This window comes from Elgaria multicarinata, chromosome 9 (genome assembly GCF_023053635.1).
Source record: "Elgaria multicarinata webbii isolate HBS135686 ecotype San Diego chromosome 9, rElgMul1.1.pri, whole genome shotgun sequence".
In the NCBI taxonomy this organism is placed as follows: Eukaryota; Metazoa; Chordata; class Lepidosauria; order Squamata; family Anguidae; genus Elgaria; species Elgaria multicarinata.
This window is the reverse complement of record NC_086179.1, coordinates 53893592-53919040: the sequence shown is the minus strand read 5'-3', so window position 1 is coordinate 53919040 and position 25449 is coordinate 53893592. Positions and strand designations below refer to the sequence as shown.

The 25449-nt window shown below is 41.5% G+C and overlaps 1 protein-coding gene across 1 annotated transcript in view; it reads left to right on the top strand.

The window, feature by feature from the left end:
* Window positions 1-22532, top strand: part of LGR5 (leucine rich repeat containing G protein-coupled receptor 5) — a 92669-nt gene extending 70137 nt beyond the window's left edge. The window contains exons 9-18 of the mRNA XM_063134994.1: window positions 1190-1261; window positions 1370-1438; window positions 2016-2087; window positions 12772-12837; window positions 13729-13800; window positions 15543-15614; window positions 17512-17637; window positions 19889-20034; window positions 20868-20951; window positions 21442-22532. Of these exons, the coding sequence (XP_062991064.1) occupies window positions 1190-1261; window positions 1370-1438; window positions 2016-2087; window positions 12772-12837; window positions 13729-13800; window positions 15543-15614; window positions 17512-17637; window positions 19889-20034; window positions 20868-20951; window positions 21442-22532 (1870 nt within the window). The remainder of the gene's footprint in view (window positions 1-1189; window positions 1262-1369; window positions 1439-2015; window positions 2088-12771; window positions 12838-13728; window positions 13801-15542; window positions 15615-17511; window positions 17638-19888; window positions 20035-20867; window positions 20952-21441) is intronic.
* Window positions 22533-25449: the final 2917 nt, after the last annotated feature.

Sequence of the window (25449 nt, the reverse complement as noted above, 5' to 3'; positions counted from 1 at the left end):
CAGTGGCATATGAAAATGTGAGAAAATGAAGAAAAGGTGTTGGGGTTTTTTAAGTTACTTGCCTAGACCCATATAAGGCCTTTTTCATGTGGATTTGTTTTTGAGACCAAACGCTTCTACAGATTCCCAGGTTGGATGTAGTATATCTCATCTTATTAAGCCAAGATATGCACAAGCCTTCTGTCCACTCCATCTGCTACTGATTTTATTCTGGTTGTGCTTTTATATTGAATTTTATATCATGCTTTTATACTGTTTGTTATATACTTTGAATGGTTTTAATTTTTGTGAACCGCCCAGAGAGTGCCGGCTATTGGGCGGTATAGAAATGTAATTAATAAATAAATAAAATAAAATAAATAAATAATAAATATTGGGCTGTATAAAAATGCAATAAATAAATAAATCTTTGCTTGGCCTCTTCCCTCTTTCCTTCTCAGGGCATCATGACCGAAAACTTCCTGGGTGACTTAACCATAGTTTCCTGGAGAACTATGATTACCAGATTCGGAACAAAGGAGGTTCTGAAAGCACAATTTGAAGTTGGTTTCTGATTTGGCTTCTTCTTAACTTAGTAACCATAGGTTCCCAATTTGAACATAAGGGGAAACTTTGGCTAATTCACCCAAGAAGTCTTCAAATGCAATGCACCAAGTAGGGGAAGACACAAGGGGTGATACAATGATGGAGCATGCAAGCACAAGGTTTGTGCATATCTCATCTTAATGAGCCAACATATATTACATCCAAAGCAGGCCAGAGAGTTCTTTTATTCATTTGTTTTCAATATTTATGTAATACCACCTAATAAAATCAAAGCATCTTCACCCAAAAGAAAAGAGAATAACTCTGGAGAAGGCCTTCTTAGGTTAATATGAATAGCATCTTCACTTGTCACGTGCTCAATACCATCCTTACCCATTTCAGGACACTGTAAATATTTTACCCATAGTCCACATAAACATATAATTGGTCTAAGACAAAATAAGGCTATAATTGTAATTTGGGAAGCAAATTCAAGAAGCGAGGAGAAAATCTGCTTGTGTCACATAACGTAGTCCATGGGGAGAGGGCTTAAGCAGTAGATTGCAGGCAAGATCATCAAAGCTTTTATGGGCACCCCAGTTTATTGCATATGTATTTGAATATATCTAAATCTCGAGTGTTAAAACTCTCTTCTTCTTCACAGCCATTTTTATGACAACCCTATTCTGATTGTGGGACAGTCTGCTTTTCAGCACTTACCTGAACTCCGAACCTTGTATGTATTCCCATCTTTAAAAGCATTTCACCTCCAAACAACAACTCCACCGCTCCTTTTTTTTAAAAAAGGGAACAGTCACTAATTATGTTGTGTTTGTAACTTTAGGACATTAAATGGTGCTTCACAGATAACAGAATTTCCTGACCTGACCGGGACAACAAGTCTGGAAAGCCTGTAAGTATCAGAGAGATAGTTCATGTTACCTCTGAAAGCAGATGTCATTAATTATTGCAGATGTTGAGTTACTTTAAAGGAGCTGTCCTTCAACCAGCCATTTGCAACCCAGTCTGCGACTTAATCCAAAATTTGTGGATTTGAGCTAGTTTGATACCATTGACACTATTACTTGGTTCATATACTTGCTGAGCCAGCAGTCTTTCTTAATTGCATGATGAAGAAGCAAACGAGTACCCCTCCCCTAGGCCATACACAGGATGTCAATATGTGAAGCAATTGTTCCATATAGAGGCCAATACATAAGCCTGATTAATATAACCTTCTCTCAGCCCCAACCCTTCAACTGGGAAAATCATGGGCCTTTGCTTGAACATGTTAACATATGTGCATAGGGAAGTGACAGGGTGCAAGCATGTTCCTCCTTTACACAAAGAGGACTGCCAGCAGGGTAACTGTATGAACTAGCCATAGGGCACTGGATAAGAATTTATTCTAGTACTTCAATTGAATTAGGTTGTGGATCAGGCAGTTAATTAATAAGCATTGACTATGTACAATTTTCATACCTTAACAGGACCCTTACAGGAGCTCAGATCACATCTCTTCCTGAAACAGTCTGTGATCAACTCCCCAACCTCCAAGTACTGTAAGTATAAAGGGGAGCTTACAGTAGATTATATGAACTTGCAATATACAATGTTATCAAGAATGTATTAAGAAATAAATATGTAAATTCAAGCATTTAGGCTTCTAAATTCAAGAGTAGAAATAGCCATTTAACAAAGAACCTAGTGCTTCCTAAAACAACCCTGGAAATGAGCAGAAATGCTAGTTGCTGGAATGGGGCAGGCTAGCAGAGCTCCCAGAGCCTCCTTCCTCTGTTTCTGCTCATTTCTGGTTGTTTCTGGTGGCACTAGCTTCCCATTACGTTAACCGTAGGTCCCACTAGCATGCAGGCAGCATAGAATACTGCCCATTATTTTGTAATGAAATACAATGACATATTTCACATGACACGACAGCCCACCATAACTTAATTTACCCACTGGGACCGTTGTGTTATGCCAGGCGCCCTTAGACTCCATTTTTGCATGACATCCATGGGATCAACTTGTTGTGTCATGTAAACTCAGGCATCAGGGGTTGTTGATGGCCTGTCATGTTGTGTGAACAAGGTCATTCACAGGTATGGATTTAAATGTAGATTGATATGCCATTTTTATGCAGGTTTTTTTTAAAGCACATATTAATGCAGAAACAGGATGTACTTATGAATAAACACATGCAAAGCTGACATGGACTGGAAACAGAATTATTATTATTATTTATTATTATTTATTTATATAGCACCATCAATGTATGATCTGTCCATTCAAACTCATAACACAGATAAAGAGTGAAATCACAATGGCTTTGGAGGTTGATGGACGGAGAAGGGAGGAGGTTGTACAACAACAGGGAGTAATATGGTAGCAGGCATAAAAGTGGGGGGTGGTACTGTAGTCAGAAAGCATAAAGGATATTAGGAGAGGCATGTTGGATTTATTTACCAAAGAGTGAAGAGATGTCAGGAGTGAAGGTTAGCCAAAAAGAGGTTACAGCGATCGAAATGAGACATGACCAGACAATGGTAGGTCAAGTTTAAGATGTGTGCATAAGTAGGTTGTAATGAATACATCTCTGCAGTTGTGGGAGACCTGGACTGAAATCAGTTCAGCCATGAGTTTACTAGATGGACTTTGATAACAATATCATGAGCAGATCTGATCAGGAAGAATACACTCAGTTCCTGAAGTGCAGATATTTTGAGCAGAGGTGGAAAATTAAGTATATATATGGTGATGATCTTGCAAATTTATGCAAACTTCTTCCGATTTTTCAGACAGTTTTTAAAAGTCACCACTGTCCAGATAGGATACAGATAGAGCAGAGAAGCTCTGTTTTCATCCTGTACCCTAAATTTGGTCTGAGCTTAGAAATCCTCTGCAGAGTTGAATCCTAAATCGTGAACGGTTTTTTTTCTTTCTTTCCTTGTTACTGAATCATGACAGGGTTTGTCCTTGCTTAAGTACTTTGTTTTTATGCTTCCATATAGATCCCTTAATGTTTCATATCTTTGTTTCTCTCTAACTCACATTTATTCATTCGGAATTTTGAACAGTATTTCTGAGATATGTGGGAGACCTAGTTTCTCATAATGATTAACCAATACATTATTGTAACTTGCAAGAACGTTGCAGTGTTAGTTTAATCACTATCAAAAGTAATCATTCTGTCTACTTCTTTGTGAATGGGCCAACTGCCCTTTCTTTTAACAATTACATCATGATGAATGTATCTGGTAGGGATGTGCTCCGCTCCGATTAGGAGCGTAGAAGCAGTAGCGGATTGGCCTGCTCCGCCTTACCCAGAGGCGGAGTAGGAGCGGACCGCGGACCCCCTAGAAGCAAGGCGAAGAGAAGCGACCATTTTTCGGAGCTCCGAGTTCAGTCGGAGCGCTCCGGTCGCCATCTTGAAAACATTTCGCCATAGGATTGCATTGCGGCAAATAATCGCGCATAACTACGTTGTTTTTGAAGCTATCGTTCTGGAAATTCTTGTGCACAGAGAGTCGTGGATGGGGGTCATTTTGAGACCACTCTCACCTCTCTGCGTGCTGTGGTTCACGTGCAATATTTTTTTAAAAATCGGGTCAACCGCGGGGCTCAAACTGCGTTTCGGCTTTTCGCCCATAGGATTGCATTGAGGGAAAGAATCGGGGATAACTGGGGGGGGGTTTAAGCTATCGTTCTGAAAATTCTTGTGCACAGAGAGTCGTGGATGGGGGTCATTTTGAGACCACTCTCAACTTTCTGCATCGTACGGGTCGCGGGCTAGAAGTTTTTTAAAAATAGGGTCAACCGCGGGGCTCCGTTTCGGCTTTTCGCCCATAGGATTGCATTGAGGGAAAGAATCGGGGATAACTGGGGGGGGGTTTAAGCTATCGTTCTGAAAATTCTTGTGCACAGAGAGTCGTGGATGGGGGTCATTTTGAGACCACTCTCAACTTTCTGCGTGCTGTGGTTCACGTGCAATATTTTTTTAAAAATCGGGGTTTGGGTTTTTTTTTTTTATTATTATTATTTTTTTGGAAGCGATGACAGGCACATTCAACTCCCAATCCTGATGAGAATTCATCTCCTCAGAAAGCATCCTCCTCCAATCCCAGCGTTGGAGGGGGGACTAAGGCAGACCCACCCTGAGAACTTTCTGTTTTGTGTCTCTTTGTGGGTTGGCGTTCGTGGAGGGAACACTTACTTAGCTAGTGCTCCTGCTTTGGAGATAGATTAATTTAATATAGGTTTAGTTTGGCGCGTGTGTGTGTTTGTTTGCTTCTTTCTGACTTGTAGCTTAGTTTGCCCTGTGTTTTCCCCTTACTTTGATTTAATATAAACTTTATTTTTGAATTTTGGAGTGTGTGGTTGGGTTGGTTGCCCCCCCCCTTCCCTGTATTAAAGCCTGACTGTTCTGCTTTTGTGAAAGCTTTCTTTTGAAAGCATACACACACTTTTTGTCCCATTTCCCTACATTTATATTCTTAAACATATTTTATTATATTCTTTCACATAGTCCATTAGTATATATTCTCATACATATTATATTAGTATTCATATTTTGTTCTTCTTATAGTAGTGGTTGGTTCTTTTTCCCCCTCCCCTCTCTTAAATCCTGATTGTGTTTCCTTCTATCTTCTATATACCAAATATACCAAAAAAATTGGATTCTCTTTTTCTTCTCTGTGTAACTTCGACGGAGTGGGCTGCTTTTGTCAAGTTCAACAGGCAGCCACAGATTGAGCATTTTGGGGAAAGCATACGCACACCATTTCCCTATTCTTAAACATATTATTATTATATTCTTTGACATAGTCTTAGTAGTCTATTAGTATACATTCTCATACATATTAGTAGTAGTATTCATATTTTGTTCTTCTTATAGTAGTGGTTGTCCCATTTCTTGTCCCATTTCCCTACATTTATTAGTAATATTCTAAAACATATTATTATATTCTTGTAGATATTCTTAGTAGTATATTCTCATACATATTAGTAGTAGTATATTTTATTGTTCTTGTCCCATTTCCCTACATTTAAACATATTATATTCTTCTTATACATATTCTTAGTAGTACCTTATACATAGTATTAGTAGTATTAATATTTTGTTAGTCATCATGAAAAGAGAAAGCAGGCGTGCTGAAAGCAGCAAGGCTCAGTCTGCCAGCAGGGCTTCCTCTCCTCCTGTGAAACTCAAACGGGCAACTCCTTGGCTGACTGCTCCAAAACAGAAGCAGGACAAGCAGCAGGCAGAGCCACTCTCTTCTGCAACTTGTGCCCGGCGTTCTCTTTTTGAGGGTGGGAATGGGAAAAGTGCCCGTTTGCAAGAGGCACGTGGCAGCAGTGCCATTAGAGGAGGAGGAGTATCCCCAACTCCTTCATTCTCCTTTCAGCCCACGAGCCCGCTGATGGACCTAGACGAGGTCCTCAGCACAGTGGAGGGGGGGGAGGAGGAGGAGGCGGTGGGCCTCCAGGATGTGGGGGCTGAGGAGGAGCAGCAGCAGGCCGAGGCTCTCTCCCCAGTCTCATCCCACACCCCTGTTTCTGTGGCAACACCAGAGAGCTCAGGCGGGCAATTGGTGGTGTCACCACAGAAACGAAAGACAAGCATCGTGTGGGACCACTTTGAGTTGGGAGCGGATCCCCGCTTTGCTGTCTGTCGCCACTGCAAACTCAGCCTAAGCAGGGGTTCATCGACAGGGCATTATGGAACCAGCAGCATGAAGATGCATCTTCATAGGCAGCACCAGGCGATCTTGCTGGGGAAAGAGGCGGGCAAGGCGACTGGTTCCAGGGGAAAGCCGAAGGCTGCTGCTGGCACTGCCACTCTAAGCTCTCCATCTCCCATCCCCACAAGGGTTAGGCAGGCAACCCTGCAGGACATGGGGTGGGGGAAGTATTGACCCACAAGATGGCGTTTTCCAATGCCCACCCAGGGTGCTACTGTGTTGGGGCATCTGCCGGGACTGACTCCTCCCCAATACTAGATCTATGACATGTCACTCTGCCTGCCCCTCTGCTAGCCTGTCCTCCTCGGTGACCGACTCGCTGGGATGGTTTGCGTTTGCAATGCGTGACTAACTGCAATGCTGGCTTAGAAACCAGCCATCACTTCCTTGTGCCCCCAGAAATGCCCGCAGCCTGCCTGCCTGCCTGCCCGCCTCCCCCGGGGTGCTGCTGTGGTGGGGCATCTGCCAGGACTGACTCCTCGCCTACTCTGCCTGCCTCTCTGCCCGCCTGGTGCCTGGTTTGCTCCCAATCGTCCTCCTCTGTGCCCCTCAAGGCGTAACTGCTGGCTTAGAAAGAAACAACCAGCCATCTTTGCCTCACTTTGCGCCCACTTATGGGTTGGTTTGCTATGCGTTAGTGCTCAAGCCATCCTTGCGGCACTACAATGCATGCTGCCTGCCTGCTTTCCATTGATGGTGCTATATAAATAAATAATAATAATAATAATAATTCTCCCCTTCCCGCCTTGCAGCGATGGTGTATGTGTCTTGCTTTGACTAAGGGGAGAAGTCCTTCCTGCGCTCACTTAGACTTTATCAAATTCAATAATCCCTTTTTCAAATGTGCCAGAAGATTTAGGGTTATCTCGTGGCATGTTGGGATTGCCTTGGAACTGGCCCCATTGAGCTGTCTGCAATTGCAACTTTAAATCCCTGACATACTGGAGTGTTCAAATTTCAAAAGTTCCCCTAACATCAGGGGATGATGGGATTGCCTTGAAACTTGGTGTCCATGGGGACACATGGGTAAGCTGTCATGGGACCAAAGGATAGGTTTCTAACGTGCAAATTGACGTAGTTGTAGAATGGGACTTGATTTGGGGTGAGTTAAAAAGTTTAAGCCGCGCCAAAAATCAGGGGATGATGGGATTTGCTTGCAACTTGGCGTGCATGTGGACACATGGATAAGCTCTCCTGGTGCCGAGTTTGAGGTTTCTAACATGCAAATTGACGGAGCTATCCCAAGGGGTGTGAATGGGGTGCCCGATTTTCATAAATTCCCCAAAAATCAGGGGATGATGGGATTGCCTTGAAACTTGGCGTGCATGTGGACACGTGGATAAGCTATCATGGTGCTGAGTTTGAGGTTTCTAACGTGCAAATTGACGTAGTTGTAGAATGGGACAATTTGGGGTGAGTTAAGCCATGCCAAAAATCAGGGGATGATGGGATTTGCTTGCAACTTGGCGTGCATGTGGACACATGGATAAGCTCTCCTGGTGCCGAGTTTGAGGTTTCTAACATGCAAATTGACGGAGCTATCCCAAGGGGTGTGAATGGGGTGCCCGATTTTCATAAATTCCCCAAAAATCAGGGGATGATGGGATTGCCTTGAAACTTGGCGTGCATGTGGACACGTGGATAAGCTATCATGGTGCTGAGTTTGAGGTTTCTAACGTGCAAATTGACGGAGCTATCTAAAGGGGTGTGAATTAGGGTTATGGGAGGTGCGTTAGAGGGTAGAGCCGCGCCAAAAATCAGGGGATGATGGGATTTGCTTGCAACTTGGCGTGCATGTGGACACATGGATAAGCTGCCCTGGTGCCGAGTTTGAGGTTTGTAACATGCAAATTGACGGAGCTATCCCAAGGGGTGTGAATGGGGTGCCCGATTTTCAAAAATTCGCCAAAAATCAGGGGATGATGGGATTGCCTTGAAACTTGGCGTGTGTGTGTATACGCCCATGAGGTGTCATGGTGCCAAACGTGAGGTTTCTAACTTCAACGGAAAAAAAGTTGTTTACTTTTTTAGCTTTCAATGCAAGCCTATGGGGGGGCAAAAACGGAGCTCCGGATCCGATCCGGAGCTCCGGGCGGAGCGGAGCGGAAGTGGGCGGAGCGGGGGCGGGGCGGAGCGACCCGCTCCGAAAAATGGCGGATCTGCAAGTGAAGCGGAGCGGGGGGTCCGTGCACACCCCTAGTATCTGGTATTAGTTTGCCTAGCCAACATTCTAATAACACTAATTGTAACACACTATTATAGTACCAAAGTGGCCCTTATAGGCATTTCTGAGAAAGTTAAGTACTAATTTTATTGGAGCAATATTAAATATTGCTGAATTTGCACCACTGATAGTGGGAGCAATAAAAGAAACATCCCTTCCTGCAAAGCACAGAATAGCTTCCAACTAAGCCAAATTTCAGAGCCAGAGAGCTTTGGCTATGGGGCGGTATATAAATGCAATAAATAAATAAATAAAGTGTTGTCAGATCAGTGTATTTCTACCATGATAAATCAATCCACTTTAAATTCATATTTATGTTTGAAATATATTTTTTCAGAAGCAGTTAATAATTCTAAAACTAATGTGGTTGGATAGAAAGAGAAAGAAAAACCCAACCTTATGAAATCAATGTAGGTCAATTTGAATGTACCTTCCAATATTGAAGTTTTATTTGTTAATTGTTTGAAAAACAAGTTGACAACATTTTTAAGGCAGGGTGGGGAACTTTTGGGGTGGGGTGGGGAAGGGAAGGGTCTCAGGTGCTGCATTCCAGCAGTGGGTGGGGCTAAGGGGACAGGGATGGTGCTAAGGACAGTGTAGGCAGGGTCAAAGAAAAGTGGATGGGGCCAAATTTGGATGTTTTCCCACCAAACATTCAAGACAGGCCAGGGCATTCAAAGCAGGGTACTTACAGTTTAAATATCTTTAAATCCTCTCTTATCCCCAAACACTGGGCTTCCATGTACTGTGTTTAAATAAGCTGTCCTCCTGCAGTACTCAGCTAGGAAATCCCAGCTTTTATCTCCAGTGATTGCAGATAAAAGCAGAGGTTACCTGCACAGAACTGGAGAGAAATGCATTTCACAGTCACTCCGTTCAGATATTCCCCCTCATGAAGATGAGGTGAGGAGATTGGAGCTGTGCTTATCGCTCCTACCACCATCTTCATGTCCCCACTACCCGTGCATTGAGAGAAAAGCCTGCTGTGGGGAGCCTACTGTACACATGTAGGTTCCTTTCATTTAGCTTTCATCCCCATGAGAGGGAACCACAATCAGGTTTCCATATCATGGAGGGAGTCTGCATGAGTACAGCAGGCTCCCCGCTATGGATGCCCCCCATTGCAGGGGCAGCAGAGAGTGGGGACAGCTTCACTTCCCCCCTTTACGCATCTGTTAATCGCATGAGAAGAACACCGCAATAGGGCTAGGAATCTGCAGGGCATAAACTCACCTGAATCACACTGCTGCTGCATGCACCATGGAAAGGTATCATGGGAACAGAGGAAGCTGCCTTATACCAGGTCAGACTGTTTGTCCGTCTAGCCCAGTATTGTCTACTCAAACTGGCAACAGCACTCCAGGGTCTTGGGTCATCCTCATCACCTGCTACCCTAACCAGAATATGATTTATGACCTGCTGGTACAATTACAAAACAGGAATCAGTACCTGTTAGGTACTCAGCAGCACAGGGTGTGTGTATGTATGTATGTGTGTGTATGTGTGTGTGTGTGTGTGTGTGTGTGTGTATATATATATATATATATATATATATATATATATATATATGAGAATATATGAATGAGAGTATGTACACTGTATTGCATATAGAATTTGCTTGATCAAAGAGCAAGTTAAAGTGAAAGGGCAACATGCGGCCCCACCCACCTCACCATTTTTGAAGCCACTGCTGCCCCACCCCTGCCAAACGTGCCTTCCAGGAGTGTGAGTTTGCTTCCCAACAAGATGCATGCTTCCTGTATACCTTGTTTTAAGGGGAAAGTGCTGCTTTTTACCAGCACACTGCTGAACAGTGGTGGCAGTTTTGCTGGGGTGCTGCCCCTGGTGGGTTAGGAGGGGGCAAATGGCCCCTGGGCACACAGAAGTGGCCCTCCTCTGTCATGCTAAAATTGCCCATTGTAAAGAAAAGACCTGTGGATTCCAAGGTTGCTGGATTTGGAGGAATCAGAAAACCGTGACTCAATGGTTCCTTGGAATTGATACAAAAGAGAGGGAAAAGGGCACCACTTAACCAATGAAAAAAATGAAAGCCAAGCTCTGGTGCTATGAAACAATATTTTTCTTTAATCTTTAATGATTTCTTCGATCTGCTCTATGCTTTTCAGAAATACATCTTTCATCAGGAGCTACATAAAACAAGTATGACTACAAATCAGACAAGCAACAACTTAAAGATAGAATGTTAAACAGCTTAAGATTAAATGCTAAACAACACCCATATCAGATAATGAATGACCTTTTTAAAACCCTTTTGCTAACATCAAACACTATAACTAAACATTTACTCATTTACCCGGAAGCACAACAAATGAACTAACCTGAGGAAAAACACACTTTACTGAGATTTCACTGAAAACCATGACACAGTGGTTCCTGTGGATTTGGCAATTATTATTATTATTATTATTATTATTATTATTATTATTATTATTATTATTATTTCTTACCTGCCTGTTTGATTGGATCGAGTCAGGGAACAACAATAAGCATAAAATACTGATTTAAAAACATGGTATATACTGTTTAAAAACATCCTAAAAGCATCCTAAAAACATACTAAAAGATCCTAAAATTCTACTGGATAGGCCTGCTGGAAGAGATCAGTCTTGACAGCCTTCTTGAATGCTAAAAAACTGTCAAGCTGATGAGTCTCCTCCAGCAGGCTATTCCACAGTCTGGGAGCAGCAGAAGAGAAGGTCCTCTGGGTTATGGTTGTCAGCCTGGTCTTTGCTGACTGAAGTAGATTCTTCCCAGAGGACCTGAGTGTGTGGATCGGATTGTATGGGAGAAGGTGATCCCACAGGTAGCCTGGACCCAAACCATGTAGGGCTTTAACTGTGATAACCAACACTTTATACTTTGCCTGGAAACTAATTGGCAGCCAGTGAAGAGATTTTAGGACTGGTGTGATGTGGTCACCCCTAGATGTTCCAGTGACCAACGTGGCTGCCATATTTTGAACTAGTTGAAGTTTCCGGACTAGGCACAAAGGTAGCCCTATGTAGAGCGCATTACAGAAGTCAAGCCTCGAAGTTTCCAGAGTTATGCCACTCCCCCCTTTGCCAAAGACCAGCCAAGTGTGGCGTATTTGGGTATGGAGTGATTTTCTCATTGGTATTAAAATTTACATCAGGGATATAGCCTACAATCCTTATCCTTCCATGAGGCTCTCTTGCCAATATTTGCAAATAATCAATCCTCAAGTCCAGGGGCTCATATGATACTACCAGAGATGCAAAGATTACCATGCCTAGTCTTTGAGGCCCTCTGGGAGTTCATTTTTCAGGGTCACTGCAGTCACTCTACCCTACCCGTGTGTTACAATTTTGCTTCTCCACCCTGAGACTGCCCCCCTCCCCAGTGCTCTCTCTGGTATCCAAAAATGCCTCCTTTCAACTTCCCTGTGCCTCCCCCACTTACCCCCTTTTGAGGAGATTACAGGTGACTCTTGTATTTTCCTTTCCCCTAACTGAGCATCTCCTGGACCTTGTGGGGCAGGGTCTAGAAGGAGGAATCTTTGTGAACTTCCTCATTCCTATGAGGATTAAATATTCTCTAGCTAGAGGAAATTTGATTTTTGAGCAACATAAATTTGAATTAATTGTAAAGCATTCACACAGTCATAAAACTTTACCATCTAAGGTTAAAAAACAGAAACAAAGGACATGTCCTCTGTCCAGTCTCATTTCTTTCTTTACAGAGGCAAACATCCTATTAAACCTGATGGGAGTTTTCCCTGCACAAAGGAGTACAGGATACAAATCTATTTCCCTTTTTTCTTTCTTCTTTTTACAATTTCTGCAAATTACCATGGCTTGTTTTTGATTAGTTATATTATACTATAAATGATTCCAGATGTTTCAGTTATTCTGTAATTTGTTGAGTTTTGGCTCAAATCGTTTGAAAGGCTTTTTTCCCATGTAGTGATTGACTTCCAGAGTTAGTTCTAGTTCCACAAACCACTTTCCTCAGCTAAAGATATGGCAGTTCTAAAGGTCAGAAGCAAGATTATTTAATTTAAAGTGTAGTCTGGGAAGCTAATTAAATTTCACTGTGATTACAGCTAAAAAGATGGGATCCTCCTAGGAAAAAAAGTTTCAAAACCAAGTATCTAGTAGATTATTTTAAATAATTAAAAGGAGAAAAATGGATCCAGTAATATTTCCACTATTATCCCTTTCCAGAAACAAGCAGTAATTCTAAAATATGTGTTTACTATTTAGCAGAGCCATGAACCTTGTGTTTTTTTCTGCATTTCAGAGACCTCTCATATAATCAGCTGGAAGTCCTGCCTCATTTCACCGCTTGTGAAAAACTTCAGAAAATGTAAGTTTTCCAAAAAGTTTTTGATCAATGCACACATGATGCAGCCTTCCCCAGCCTCTCTAGTGCAGGGAGAAGATCTGTAAACATGAGAGTGTGAATGTTTGTTTGCTTGTATTTGATATCCATAGTTTTGGTTAGGGGTGAATCATTTTATCCTGTCACATAGCACACTTCTTTTGTATGTTAATGGACTATGTATCTCCTCCGGGAGGAGGACACACAATTACCATAAGGGGATTTTGATGTTGGAGAGGATTGGTGACTCTGCCTATGGGGTTTTCAATACAGTTTGAAAGCTCCAGACCTTGATCCAGGATATGGGAGATCCAATCCCCCAGTACTCTTCCCCACCTTGTTCACAGCTTATGGCTCCTCCTCCAGGATGAAGAGAGAAAATGAATAGAGTGCACATCTCTGGAGGGGAAAAGATTCCTTCTGCATGAGACAATTGGAAACTTCTGTTCTCGTGCAGCCTTTTCCCACCTGGTGCCCTCCAAATATTGTGGACTGCAACTCCCTGCATTCTTGACCATTGACCATGCCGGCTGGGGTTGGTGGGAGTTGTAGGCCAAAATATCTGGAGGGCTTTGTGCTGTTCTAGTGCAACATCTAGCTCTAAAAGAAATCTAAACAAGATCCAAAGAACCATACAACCAGTTCTACACATTCAGGGGAAATTTGGATCATGTTTCCTGAACATCAGTTCCCCGTGGCATATATAGCAAGCCACTTATGAATCTGAGAGAAATTTTCAAAAGTAGTTTATGATATGGCGTGGGAGTGTTGATGTGTCTGAAATCTTGGGCACATCTGAAGTAGCGCTTGGATCCTAGGCAGCATTTGAAATAATTCAAAAGTTGTTATCTATAAAGCCCATTTTTGCTATTACAGTGTCTTACACCACAATGAAATATATGAAATCGATGCGGGCACTTTTCAGCAGTTGGTTGCCCTGCGTTCACTGTGAGTACAGCCATAAAAGAGTTATTTACCTTGGTACTGAGAATCATGGAAGCTCACATTCCTTTCCTCTGCCTGCTCCTACATATTTTGGTTTCCATCTTTCCCCTTTGATCATTTAGCTTGCTGGGTTAGATTTGCCAAAGCAAAACAAACATTCTGACGTTGAGCATTTCCAGCAATGAATTCACATAGCCATGAACCAAAAAAACAAAAATCCCTTGAAGTAGCTTCCACTTGTAGACTTCACTTGAAGAAATAGGAAGCTTAAATTAATCATATATATAACCTTCTTATTGATACTCTCCAAAATCCACTGTTGAAGGGAAAAGCTGAGTGACTTTTATACAGATGACAATATTAAAGAAATAGGGGCAGACTGTATAAATCTATAAAAATCTACAGCTGAAAGTGGTAATGCTGCTTGAATATTTTGGAAACAGATAAAACCATTCCTTTATTGTATTGTGCTTGTGAAGCCTTGCCTTGAACAGCATAGGCATCAAGAAAGAGGTAGGGGAGAGAAGGATGCGGGGGGGGGGGGGATGTTGCAAAAAGGAGGCTGACACAGGAAAGAAGTGGGGGGAGAGAATGTGCCAGAGGCAATAAGACAGGTGAGAAGGTGATGTATTAAAAAAAAGTCCATTTCAGATGGTTTGCTAGAGTGTGTACAACCTTGAGTGTTTCCCTCTTTCATTTCCTTCATCCTCTTGCATGCTTGGCTTAAGAGGAGACTTCCTGGTTTGTTAAATCGCAGTTTCCTGTAACATCTAAACTAGACAAATGGGGCTTTAACACTGCCTACGAACCAAGATCGAAATCACAGGCCTTAGCTAGACGGGGCAAAATCCCTGGGTGATCCCTGGGTTCATCCCTGTGCATTCACATGATGCACAGGGGATCCTGGGATCAGGGAGGAATAATTCCTCCCTTGCCCCAGGATCTTGCCCTACCCTTTGAGCTCGGTTTTTATGTTGTCCCGGGTTGGGCCTGAGATTGCAGAATACGTGCCCCGGTTTGTCCCGGTTCCTCATGGTTCCTCATGGGGAGCCGTGCACGGGGCACAGAGCTCCTCAGAGCACTGCGCCCATCAGGGGTGGCATGGGGGAGTGGGGAAAATACTTTTTTTAACAAAACAAAAGCCTTACCTTTTGTGCATGAGCGCTCGTGCGCATCTTCCTCTTTAAGAAAAAAACCCAAAATGGCAGGCACAAGTTCTTCACCCCTCCATCGTGCAATAACAGGTAGGTCTAGCTAAGGCCACAGTTTGATCTTGGTTGGCAAACCAGGATGGTAGGGAGCACTGAAACCTCAGTTTCCCAGCTCAGATATCAAGGTGATTTAGCAGTTGGGAATTCTCTTCTTTAGCTGGGCATTTGAGAGAAAGTGGGAGTGGGAGTTGGAGGAGAGAGCGCTCAAGGCCATTACTCATTCACACTCCAGCAAGCCATGGTTTGTTGGAGCAGCAACATTACCTTTGAACCAGGTCAAAGTATTTCCCATGATTTGATAAATAAGTGGTGGGTCAAGGAAAGGGATGTGTTCATTGAAATGTATCAACCCAAACATTGGCTCCAGGGATTTCATTTGATTCTAGTGACATTTAAATTGGATACATCTATTTCACTATGACAGGTCTAACATCAAACTACTCTGAGTAAATTAACGCATTTTATTTTATTTTAATGATTCGATGTAAAGCCCCATGCATTACTAAGCACATATCATTTTCATCCTTCCTGTAGGGATTTAGCTTGGAACAAAATATCAGTCGTTCATGCCAATGCATTCTCCTCTTTACTGTCCTTGATTAAACTGTAAGTGTCTGCTTATTTTTCTTTATTTTAATGTTCAATAGAGCTGTCTTACAATCATTCAGCTATGCAGTGGCAAAAAAGAAAACCCTATTCAGTGCAGAGCAAAATAGGTTAGAACAATTTGAAAGTGAATCAGTTGTTTCCTTCTGGCCAACACAGTAGTCTTGTAGTCTTGCATTGCAGATGGCTTTAATTAGTGATAGGGTAGAATCCTAAACAGGAGAGCGTGGACACGAGATGCTTGGTGTCTGCCCCCATGTGATTCAATTAGGATCAGATCCAGATCACTCTGGAGCTCAATTAGATGCATTTCAGCTCACAATCACTGTAACGTCTACATTAATTTATTCCACTCTTCAGTCGTGTACAATTCTGGTCTGTGTGTGTGTGTGTTTTTGAGTGTGTGTGTGTGTATATGAGCTAGAAAAAGTGTGGGAAAGGGCAACTAAAAAGATCAAGGGGATGGAACAACTCCCCTATGAGGGAAGGTTACAACACCTTTTTAGCTTGAGAAAAAGGAAGCTAAGGGGAGACATGATAAAGGTGTACAAAATTCTGCATGGTGTGGAGAATGTGGTGTGGAGGGAGACATTTTTCTCCCTTTCTCATAATAGGGATGACGCAAGGTGATTGGTGGGAGATTCAGGACAGATAAAAGGAAGTACCTCTTCACACAGCACATAAACTATTCACTTCCACAAGACATAGTGATGGTCACCAATTTGGATGGCTTTAAAATAAAAGTGAAACTGAATGCAGAGATGTTCAGTTTGTGCAAGCTTTTGTACAAAGCATGAGAACTCTATAGCACCTGTTACAGCATTCCATAAATTCTTAAGTGCTTGCAGAACAGCAATAGTGATTTATGATTCTTTGGGTCCAATGCAAGACAATCTCACAACTCTTAAGCACCTTTGCTTGGAGGCAATTTCCATTTAAATCACTGGGACTGACATCCAGATAAGGATAACTTTCATAAAAGGGTCCTTAGGACATCATAGAGTAGTTCGCAAGAAAAAGTAAGAGGAGAACCCACTGACATGTTCTTGCAATCCTCTGTTCATTTCAGTGGGAGTTCTACAAGACAATTTCCATATATATATATATATATATATATATATATATATATATATATAATTTTATTTTTCTACAATACTTAAACATACACATTACATCCTCTCATAAAGAAAAACAACAACAACATACTACATAATATTGAAACGTTGAATACATAATATCTTATCTAAATACATAATCAAAATTAACATAGAAGTGCACCCCCCACCTCGGGATCTCATTCCTGATTCCAGAATCTCATACTTTCTTCTGCTGGTGGTTTCCCACTTCCTTTAGAAAACACAAATATTAGGAACTGTTTCCAAATTCCTTCAAAATCATTTGATTTAGCTATACCTCTTCTCCATTTAATATTACTTGTCAATTTATCATTAATAGCTATATCCCATACTTCTTTATACCATTCTTCAATAGACTATTCCCCTTGAATCTTCCAGTTCCTAGCTACAATCAATCTTGCTGCAGTCAACAAATTCGTTATCAGTTCCTTAATTTCCTTTTTACATTTAAAATCTTCTTCAAATAGTGACAGCAATGCAACTTTTGGTGTTCGTTCTATCTTCATTTCCACAATTTCTACAAGACAATTTCCAAGTGGAATGTGCTTTAACATGAAGTGACGGACTCTTACTAGTGACCCCAAGGAAAAGGCTTTGTTTTTAACTGAATCCAGATAGACATTTCTGGAGCTGGTTCATCTTTTGTCTGCTGAGTAGTGTTTCTGTTAGCTTAATAACCTGTGACAATAACAAATATCCTTGGGTGAAAAAAAATCCCGTCTTTCTAGAATTGTAAGCTGATTTTCTTTGCTATTTTGCAGGGATCTGTCATCCAACCTTTTGTCCTCTTTTCCTGTAACTGGCCTATATGGTTTAACTCATCTAAAATTAACAGGAAATCGTGCACTACAAAGTTTGATATCATCTGAAAACTTTCCAGAACTCAAGTGAGTACCTCATTAAAAATAATAAGGCACACTTGTGCTCATGTGCAATGGAAGGGGTGTCACTGTATAATGTGTGTTACTTCCTATTTGAAGTCTTTGAACCACAGCACTGAAACTAAGACATACATGGTAAAAATTACAGCCTTGTTACATCCTTTTTTATCTCAAGAAAATATGATTGATTTTGAACACCCTGGTAGCTGCTCACTCTGAAACACATCTGATTCTCAGCAATATTTTCCCAAAAAAACATACACGGCCTCTTTTCCTAAAATTGCTTTGTATAATTCATACTTTATAGTGGCATGCTTCCCTCAACTTGATTGTTACTATGTCATCTACCACTTAAAAAAAAAGTGTAGGCAATAGCTAACTACAAAAAAATATAGGTAGTTTGAGGATGGAAGTAAATACTTTGACATATTCATATTGAAAAAAAATACTGTATCAAAAAGATCTGAGAGAGAGTTCTTAACAGCCAGCTCCTTGAGAGGCTGAGCTGGCATACAAGAACATAAAACAAGGCTGAAGGAGTGCCAAAGAGGCACAGGGTCACAAATTGCTGCATTGCGCCAATATTATGAACCAGCCAGGGGTGTTGAGTGGCTATTACCAGCTGCAGTATAGATGCAACACAAAAAGTCAGTCTGTCTTTAGAAAAAATCAGCTTTGCAATGCTTTGTGGAATTAATGTCACATCCAGAGCATGATCAGACGAGCATTTTATTGCACGCTCATTACTGGGCACTCACAGATTTTCACAGGCCCTATTCAGGACGTTGTCTACCTCCCATGTGTCTGCCGCCCCTTCTAGCCTTCTTCTTGTGACAAAAAAAGACCCTGTTAAGTCCAATTTAGTTTTAGAGATGGAAGTTGCTGCTATCTCCTGCTGTGTACAGGAGAAGCAGCTTGATAAAAACGGCCCACTGAATGGGCCATGTACACATTGTTTACTTCCTCTTCAGCAACAAAAGCTGGATAGAGAAGTGATGGTAGGGAAGCATGATTTCCCCGCGTCTGATGGAGCTCCTAATTTGGCCCTCAGATAATGAATATGCCATTCTATTATTATTATTATTATTATTATTATTATTATTTATTTATTTATATAGCACCATCAATGTACATGGTGCTGTACAGATAACACAGTAAAAAGCAAGACCCTGCCGCATAGGCTTACAATCTAATAAAGTTGTAGTAAACAATGAGGGAAAGAGAATGCAAGCAGGCACAGGGAAGTGTAAATAGGCACCGGGTGGGGTGAAGCTAACAGTACAGAGTCAGAACAAACTCAATATTTAAAAGCTATAGGGAAAAGAAAAGTTTTTAGCTGAGTTTTAAAAGCTGTGATTGAGTTTGTAGTTCTCAAGTGTTCTGGAAGAGCATTCCAGGCGTAAGGGGCAGCAGAAGAAAAAGGACGGAGCCGAGTAAGGGAAGTGGAGGTCCTTGGGCAGGCGAGAAGCATGGCATAAGAGGAGCGGAGGGCACGAGCGGGGTAATAGTGTGAGATGAGAGAGGAGAGATAGGCAGGAGCTAGACCGTGAAAAGCTTTGAAGGTCAACAGGAGAAGTTTATATTGGATTCTGGAGTGAATTGGAAGCCAATGAAGAGATTTCAGAAGTGGAGTGACATGGTCAGAGCGGCGGGCCAAGAAGATGATCTTAGCAGCAGAGTGGTGGACAGAGACCAGCGGACTGATGTGAGACGAAGGAAGGCCAGAGAGAAGAAGGTTGCAGTAGTCCAACCGAGAGATAACCAGTGCATGAACAAGAGTCTTGGCAGAAGAGACAGACAAAAATGGTCGAATCCTGGCAATATTATACAGGAAGAAACGACAGGATTTAGCTACTGCCTCGATATGAGGAATAAAGGAGAGTGAGGATGTACATCAATGTTGCCCTGTGGAGTGCCGCTGTTCTATATTACAGCCATTCCATTCCACCCCGATGTTCTGTGCTTTCTCCCCAACAGTCAGTCAGATTCTATGGCATGCTCAGTCCTCACTGGGCTGTTTTTTGGGTGCCAGCCTTAGGGTTTTGTCCCTAAATATTCTTTGTACCTCTGCAAACCTTGGGGCTTCCCCACAGCCTCCTGATACCTCACTCTTGTGTGAGAGTTGCTTATGTAGCCAAAACACTCTTATGTTTTGGCTGCATAAGTCACTCACAACCTAAACACTAGAAATAGAGGGAATGATGGTATAATGAGTTATTTTAATGAGTGTAACCACATCTTAACTGTTTCTTTAAAGGGTAATAGAAATGCCTTATGCTTACCAGTGCTGTGCATTTGGTGCTTGTGACAGCTACTACAAAATCCAAAACCAGTGGAACAAAGATGACAACAGCAGTATGGATGACTTTCAGAGGAAAGAAGTTGGCATTTTCCATGCACATGGTATTTTTTTTAAAAAAAAACCAACCCAATTAACTCATATTTTTAAATGGGTATGATTTGAATGTGGTAGTCAGTGATCCAATAAATATATGCCTTTCTAATTTGCCATTTTAATACGGGAATGCTATTAATAAACTCCCAATAATATACATATTACATCCTTGTAAAACAATGTTTTGTTTTTATATTTTTCCCAGTCAAGTTACTGTGAGTTGCAGTTCTGAGTGGTATTATGTTTTGTTAAGCACTCAGAATTTTTGGGAGCATTCCACTCTGCTGTCTCAATCTGTTTTAATATTTTGTTGCTTGTATTGTTCTGTTGTTGTTGTTGTTGTTTTAGACTGTACTGTAAACTGCCCAAGGATGATAATATACAATATGGTTTAGTTTACAGGCATTGATCTGGGCAAGGGAAACCTGGTATCTTTGCAATTCTAAAAGATAACAGACCATGAATAAGTGGGTCAGAATGAATAACAATAGATTAGTCTTGAGACAGAGGAGGCTACTCCTCCATTTGCTAGACAAGTGATTCTTCATCCACCATGTGCCATCCCATGAGAAGGAGGTGCCTGACTTGACTGCTGCATGGAGGAGCTCCTCCTTCATGCACCAGCCAAGTGATCCTTTGCTCCTGGACCCAACCCATTTTGACATGCCTGAAATAATATTTCATAACTCAATAGATCCCAAGACAGCAATTTGGAGCTCTTTATAAGAGTGTGACCAGAATATCAAATGGTCACAACCTTTCTACAATAGCTACAAACAGCTACAAATGAGATGTTATCAGCAACGTAAGTGACCGAACACTGTGGTATTCCTTCCTACAGATGACCATGACTTTGAAGATTTTCTTCTTGACTTTGATGAAGATTTGAAAGCTCATCATTCAGTGCAGTGTTCTCCCTCTCCAGGTAAAAATCCTGCTGTATTAGCAGAACTCCTGGTGGGTGTGGGTGTATTTTTAAGATCCTCTTTTGTGAAATTTCTGGATGTTTTATAGAAACCTGTGGAAAAAGAGAAACTATGAAACGGGCCAGTGCATCCCAGGGTGGGATACAAATGTTTTAAATAAACAAATAAAATACTTTCTGCCTACACCTGATTTCGACAATATTGAACTCAATGGACCAATCATCTGATTTGGTATGAGGCAGCTTCCTATGTGTTCCTATGACAAAGTCTAGCTTTGAGGCTAAAAGGAATAAATCGTAGTCATGAAATCTGGATCCCAAGGTAAATGGCACAGCCCTCACCAGGTGAAAACAGTGTGAAGTGTTCTCCTGGCCATTGTTGCAACCAAGAAATAGTTTATTCCGTTTCATCAATGCAGGACTCAGAGGAATGAAAACCAAACACAGCTAAGCTTTATATGACACTGCTTTTCCTGTCTTATCATTGCAGGACCCTTCAAGCCTTGTGACTACCTCTTTGGCAGCTGGCTAATCAGAATTGGAGTTTGGACCATAGTGGTTTTGGCCTTTTTTTGCAATGCATTGGTGGTTGCAACGATCTTCAGATTCCCGCTCTTCATCTCCTCCATAAAGCTGTTAATTGGCCTAATAGCCATTGTAAACACTCTCATGGGTGTGTCTAGCAGTGTGCTTGCCAGCGTGGATGCGCTAACCTTTGGCGTCTTTGCTCAGTACGGTGCGTGGTGGGAAGGTGGACTTGGTTGCCACATGACTGGCCTCCTCTTCATCTTTGCTTCAGAGGCTTCCATTTTCTTGCTCACATTAGCAGCTCTTGAGCGTGGGTTCTCTGTGAAACAAGCCGCAAAGTTTGAGACAAAAACTACCCTTGCTAGTGTAAGAATAGCTATTTTCTTTTGCTTTGTGTTGGCTTTAATCATTGCAGTGATCCCGGTACTGGGTGGGAGCGAGTATGGTGTTTCTCCCCTGTGCATACCATTACCATTTGGGAAGCCAACTGCTGTGGGTTATATGGTAGCGCTAGTCTTGTTGAACTCCCTTTGTTTTCTTGTAATGACCATAGCCTATACAAAACTCTACTGTAGTCTGGATAAGGGAGAATTAGACAGTATTTTGGACTGTTCCATGGTCAAGCATATAGCTTTACTACTTTTTACTAACTGCATTCTCTATTGTCCTGTGGCTATTTTATCATTTTCTTCCCTACTAAACCTTACTTTTATCAGCCCAGAAGTAATTAAACCAATACTTCTAGTTATTGTCCCCCTACCTGCATGTCTAAACCCACTTCTCTACATACTTTTTAATCCCCATTTCAAGGAAGACCTAGGAAGTCTTCGAAAGCAAACAGTTGCATGGAAAGCAACAAAGCATGCCAGTCTGGTCTCTGTTAATTCAGAGGATGCAGAAAAGCAGTCATGTGATTCAACACAGGCTCTAGTAACCTTTGCAAGCACCAGAATATCGTATGATATTGCCCCCAACAATTCATTAGTGTCATCATCCTATCGAACGAGTGAAAGCTGTAACCTTACATCAGTAACATTTGTTCCATGCCATTAGCTTCATGTTGTTAGCTTCAAGTCATGTTTACAAAATTATCACTCAGATTACATGAATGTGTATTAATTTCTTATGCAGAAGAGAGAAAAAGAATGGCCTACTTGTAGTACGTGTGTCAAGAATACTTGATGGAAATGAACACTGGCATTCTGAAATGCCAACAGCTACTAACTCAGTCTGCCTTAAACACACACACACACACATAAAATTATATTTTAGAGTCATTTTAACTCCTATCATGCCCCATAAGGGTATAATCCTACAATATCCACTTACCTAGTAGTAAGACCCATTGAACTCAATTATACTTACTTTTAGTAATATATAGGATTGCACAGTTCATTGTATCCAAATAACTGAAAAATATTAAATAGAAATGACTTCTGGTCCTTGCACAACTTGTTGGCATCTAAGATAATTTTTTATTTTGAGAAGTCTATGAACATTAGTAGATATGTTTGAAAGAGCCATATTGAATTATGTGGGTGGGGAAAACTGTATTATTTTCAGTTCTGTGCTGCAGTAATTTACTAGCTGACATGAGCATCCTCGGAAAAGAAAATGAACAAATGCAGAAACTATGCCCAAAAAGTCTGGCTACAAGATTATCACATTCCTTTATCTCTTTGGATTTTGAAGCAATGCAGCATGTAGTCGGAGCACTGCTATGAAAACCACTGTGGATTAAACAAGGGCTCATCTGATCATTGCACAATACTTTATTACCATGTTTATTTAGCTTTATTGTTTTACTGTGGTTCAGTTACGGGGAGCTGCTTAATGTCAGTGAAATTGTTCCTCACATGTCTATATTTACATTTTTATACAAATTTGAGAAGTGAAAGAATTCAGTCTGAAGACTGACTCAAGAAATATCCTTTTATATTAAAAATGATTAGATAAACTTCGAAACGAAACAGGCTACTATGCATATTATTTTTATAAGCAACTTCAAAAGCTTTGATTCAGATATTTTAACTTGGAAATATTAAAATCCATTTCAGAGAAGCTTTTTTTTTTAAAAAAAAAAATACAATTTGTAAATATAGAACTGTATTTATTATTACAGTAAAATCATACTAAAAGATGAGAATAAGTCTTGTACAGTTTCATACTGATATATTTGCTAGATTTCTATTTTCTGTTCATATATTTGACTAAATTCACTATTTGTATATAATATATGTAAATGTGTAGCGATTGTAAATAGATTGTGTGCTTTCTTTTCTACTGGTGTTTCAAATATATGTAATTTGTAATAAAATCTGCAGCTAAGCAGAAAGGGAACTTCAATGCCTTATACTCACAAACATTTGTCAGTAGTTCCAAATAATTCTGGATTATTTTTTACCACTTCATCATAATAGAACATGTAAATTATTATTTTCCCCCCAAAGAAAAAAAGAAAACCTAAAATTATTTATTTATTTATTTTACAATGTTTATAGATCACTCCCACTCAAAATTTCAGAGTGGTGTACAAGATAAAATAAAATTAAAACAGAATAAAAACACATTAAAATAGATTTTTAAAGGAAGCAAAATGCAAAGTGAACCATGGCTGGTCATCAAGGGAAGGCTTCCTAGAACAATGGTGTCTTCAGGAGGCGCGAAAGGAATACAAAGTTGGCGCCTGCCTGACGTCCAAAAGCAGGGAATTCCAAAGGAGGGGGCTACCACGCTGAAGGCTCTTCCCCTAGTGAACTCCAATTGGAGGATGAGTCTATGTGGAACCACCAGGAGTATGCCCTTGGATGACCTCAGTGACCAGGCAGGTTGGTAGGAGAGAAGTCCCATGTTGAGGGCTTTCTACACTAGTACAAGAACCTTAAACCTGGCCTGGTAGCGAATAGGCAGACAGTGCAGTTCCCTCAGCAAAGGAGTTACATGCTGAAAAGGGGCAGCTCCAGACAACAGCCGAGCTGCAGCATTCTGCACTAGCTCCAGCTTCTGAGGCAGCTTTAACAGCAGCCCCACATTGCAGTAATCCAATCTTGAGGTTCCCAATGCTTGTACCACTGTGGTCAAGCTATCCCTGTCTAGGAGAGGCCATAGCTGTCGAAGCTGATAAAAGGAACTCTGAGCCGCCATGGCCACTTGAGCCTCCAACAACAGAGATGGATCTAAGAGTACCCCCAAACTATGAACCCACTTCAAAGAGAGTGCAATCCCATCCGGAAGAGGCAATGAGCTTATCTCACTGACAGGGCTTGTGTCTTGCCAGGATCTAGTTTCAGTTTATTGGCCTTCATCCAGCCCAATACTGAGTCTAGGCACTAGTCCAGGACCTGCACAGCCTCAGTTGTCACAGAGAGATAAAGCTGCATATCATCAACATATTGATGACATTTAGCTTCAAATCTCCTAATGACCACTCCCAGCAGCTTCATATAGGTGTTAAATAACATTGGAGACAAGATGGTGCCCTGCGGCACTATCAATTGCTCAATTGTCAAGGGGCCAAGGAATGGTCGCACTACTGCCTCCTTAAGGACAGCAGAGACCTTCCCTTCCTGAAGGCAAACATTTTTCACTTCTGGACCCACCCAGTCAACCCCCCTTGGCTTGTTTTTATAAGCCAGGAGGGACAGGGATTGAGAGGGCAAGTGTTTGGTTGCATTGCTGCAACCACCTTGTCCACATCATCAGGCCACAATAACGGGAACTGATGCCACAAAATTGGGCAGATGGTGGCATCAGACAGCTCAACTGGAGTTGCACTAACAACAGTGTCAAGCTTGCTGCAGAGACAAGTGCTTTTGTCCTCAAAGTGCAATGCAAAAAGGTCACAGCGGGTCCTCGACAGGGCCAGGGCCCCATTTTCAAAGGAAGGTATTAGCAGCCCCCAGACCACCCAGAAGTGCTCCACTGGATGGCTACTCGAGGACATAATGGAAGCAGCAAAATAAGCCTTCTT